Source organism: Musa acuminata, unplaced genomic scaffold (assembly GCF_036884655.1).
Source record: "Musa acuminata AAA Group cultivar baxijiao unplaced genomic scaffold, Cavendish_Baxijiao_AAA HiC_scaffold_1104, whole genome shotgun sequence".
In the NCBI taxonomy this organism is placed as follows: domain Eukaryota; kingdom Viridiplantae; phylum Streptophyta; class Magnoliopsida; order Zingiberales; family Musaceae; genus Musa; species Musa acuminata.
This window is the reverse complement of record NW_027021317.1, coordinates 442,697-445,000: the sequence shown is the minus strand read 5'-3', so window position 1 is coordinate 445,000 and position 2,304 is coordinate 442,697. Positions and strand designations below refer to the sequence as shown.

At 45.7% G+C, this 2,304-nt stretch overlaps 1 protein-coding gene across 1 annotated transcript in view; it reads left to right on the top strand.

Annotated features, from left to right (window-relative positions):
- Window positions 1-1,986, top strand: part of LOC135666492 (probable nucleoredoxin 1-1) — a 2,962-nt gene extending 976 nt beyond the window's left edge. The window contains exons 2-4 of the mRNA XM_065178063.1: window positions 1-69; window positions 163-657; window positions 1,270-1,986. The exon at window positions 1-69 is cut by the window's left edge and continues 411 nt beyond it. Of these exons, the coding sequence (XP_065034135.1) occupies window positions 1-69; window positions 163-657; window positions 1,270-1,986 (1,281 nt within the window). The remainder of the gene's footprint in view (window positions 70-162; window positions 658-1,269) is intronic.
- Window positions 1,987-2,304: the final 318 nt, after the last annotated feature.

Genomic DNA, 2,304 nt, shown 5'->3' with positions numbered 1-2,304 from the left:
GAACGGAGTCTTCGAAGTCTGTTGGTTTCGCAGTCCCGGGACTACTTGATCTCCAATGATGGATCCAAGGTAATCGATGATCTCCTTGTAGGAAGAGAATTAAACTACATTCTTGATCCGCCAGCTTACTACCACCATCTAATCTACGCTAAATTGAAGCAGGTTGCCGTGTCGGATCTCGAAGGAAAGATTGTGGCTTTTTACTTCTGGATTAATATTCCTGATAAATACGGCGGTCCCGATAAGTTGACTCTGGTGCTGGCTGAAATCTATAGGAAGCTTAAGGAAGCCGGGGAGAGCTTCGAAGTTGTGCTGGTGCCATTAGAGGATGATAAATCATCCTATGAACAAGGCCTGGCAAGCATGCCATGGCTCGCGATTCCTTTCGAAGACGAGGGCTGTGAGAAGCTTGTCCGCTACTTTGAGCTCTGGCCCTTCCAATTACCAACCGTGCTTGTGATCGGTGCCGATGGGAAGATTATGCTTAAAAATTACGATAGGCTCATCTCCAAGTATGGAGTTTTAGCATGGGAAGCATTCCCGTTCTCTAAGGAGCAACTGGATTTATTGCCAGAGAAGGCAAAGGCCGCACAAACACTGGAATCTCTTCTTGTTGCTGGGGACCTCGATTATGTCATTGGGAAAGAAGGCTTGAAGGTAATGAATCGAGCATATAGTGAATCCACAGCTTGGTATTGTCAATGGCTAACCCCTCATCATTGTGTTTGACAGGTTCCAGTGAAGGAGCTTGTTGGCAAGACCATCCTCTTCTTCTTTGCAATGAGTGATTCGTTTCAATGCCAGAAATTTCTTCCCATGCTGATCGAGGCATATCACAAGATCAAGCGCATGGACAGTGCTTTCGAGGTGATCTTCGTCCCTATGGGCGGCTATATGGATTCGGGTGCTTTCGAGTTCTTCTTACGCATGCCTTGGTTGGCGGTGCCGGTGGATGATGAGAGAATAAGATCGTTGAAGAACACTTTAGAAGCTCATTACGTCAACACCCTGGTTGTCATTGGTCCTACAGGTCAAACGATCACAGAGAACGCCGCAACTTCGTTGAAGATGTATGGAGCCGATGCCTACCCGTTCAGTGAAGAGAGGATCAAGGAGGTAGAGATGGCACAGACACTGGAATCTCTTCTTGTTGCTGGGGACCTCGATTATGTTATTGGGAAAGAAGGGTTGAAGGTAATGAATCGATCATATAGTGAATCCACAGATGGGCATTGTCGATGGCTAATCTCTCATCATTGTGCTTCACAGGTTCCGGTGAAGGAGCTCGTTGGCAAGACCATCCTCCTCTTCTTCTCGATTCGTAGGTCCGGTACATGTCGCGGATTTCTTCCCCATCTGATCGAGGAATATCACAAGATCAAGCGCATGGATAGTGCTTTCGAGGTGGTCAACATCTCGATGGACAAAGATCAGGATTCCTTTGATCAGTTTTTCTCTGGCATGCCATGGTTGTCGCTGCCGTTCGGTGATGAGAGGAAGAAATCTTTGGAACGCACTTTCGGAGTCGATATCCCCTACCCCTCCCTGGTTGCCATTGGTCCTACAGGTCGAACTATCACAAGGAACGCCATGTATTCGTTGGCGACCCATGGAGCCGATGCCTACCCGTTCAGCGAAGAGAGGATCAAGGAGTTGGACCAGAAGATAGACGAGATGGCAAAGGGATGGCCTGAGAAGAGGAAGCATGAGCAACACAAGCATGGGAAGTTGGAGTGGAGCTGCCTGCACGGCCTGTATAGGTGTGGTGACTGCCACAAGATTGGAAGTGGATGGTGCTACTTGTGCTCCATGTGCAGTTTCGGTCTCCACCCCAAATGTGCACTGAAGGAGGAGAAGAAGGAAGAGGAAGAACATGATGAAGGATCTGAGTGTGATGGAGAGGTTTACAACGATTTCGAAGATTCTGAAGATTCCGAAGATTCCGAAGATTCCGACGATTATGAAGATTCTGAAGATTCTGAATAAGATTATGTAATGCAATGGTGTTTGTGTTTTGATGGGAAGAGCTTTAGATCGATGCAATGAAAGTAGCGGACTTATGACAGTCTGCAACTCGCAACATTTTTTGTTGATAGAGAACAATCAGATCAGTAAAAATCTGACGAAAATCTTTTCTTATTTGCTCCATATGATCAATCAAGCTTCATAATAACAACACCAATTCAACAAACATATTTGAGCCACAAATACCAAAGAATAAGAATGTATAATTCATGGCAACAAAGACGAGAAAACATTGAACTGTATGTTCTTCTATACCAAGGAACATTAATAACACATACA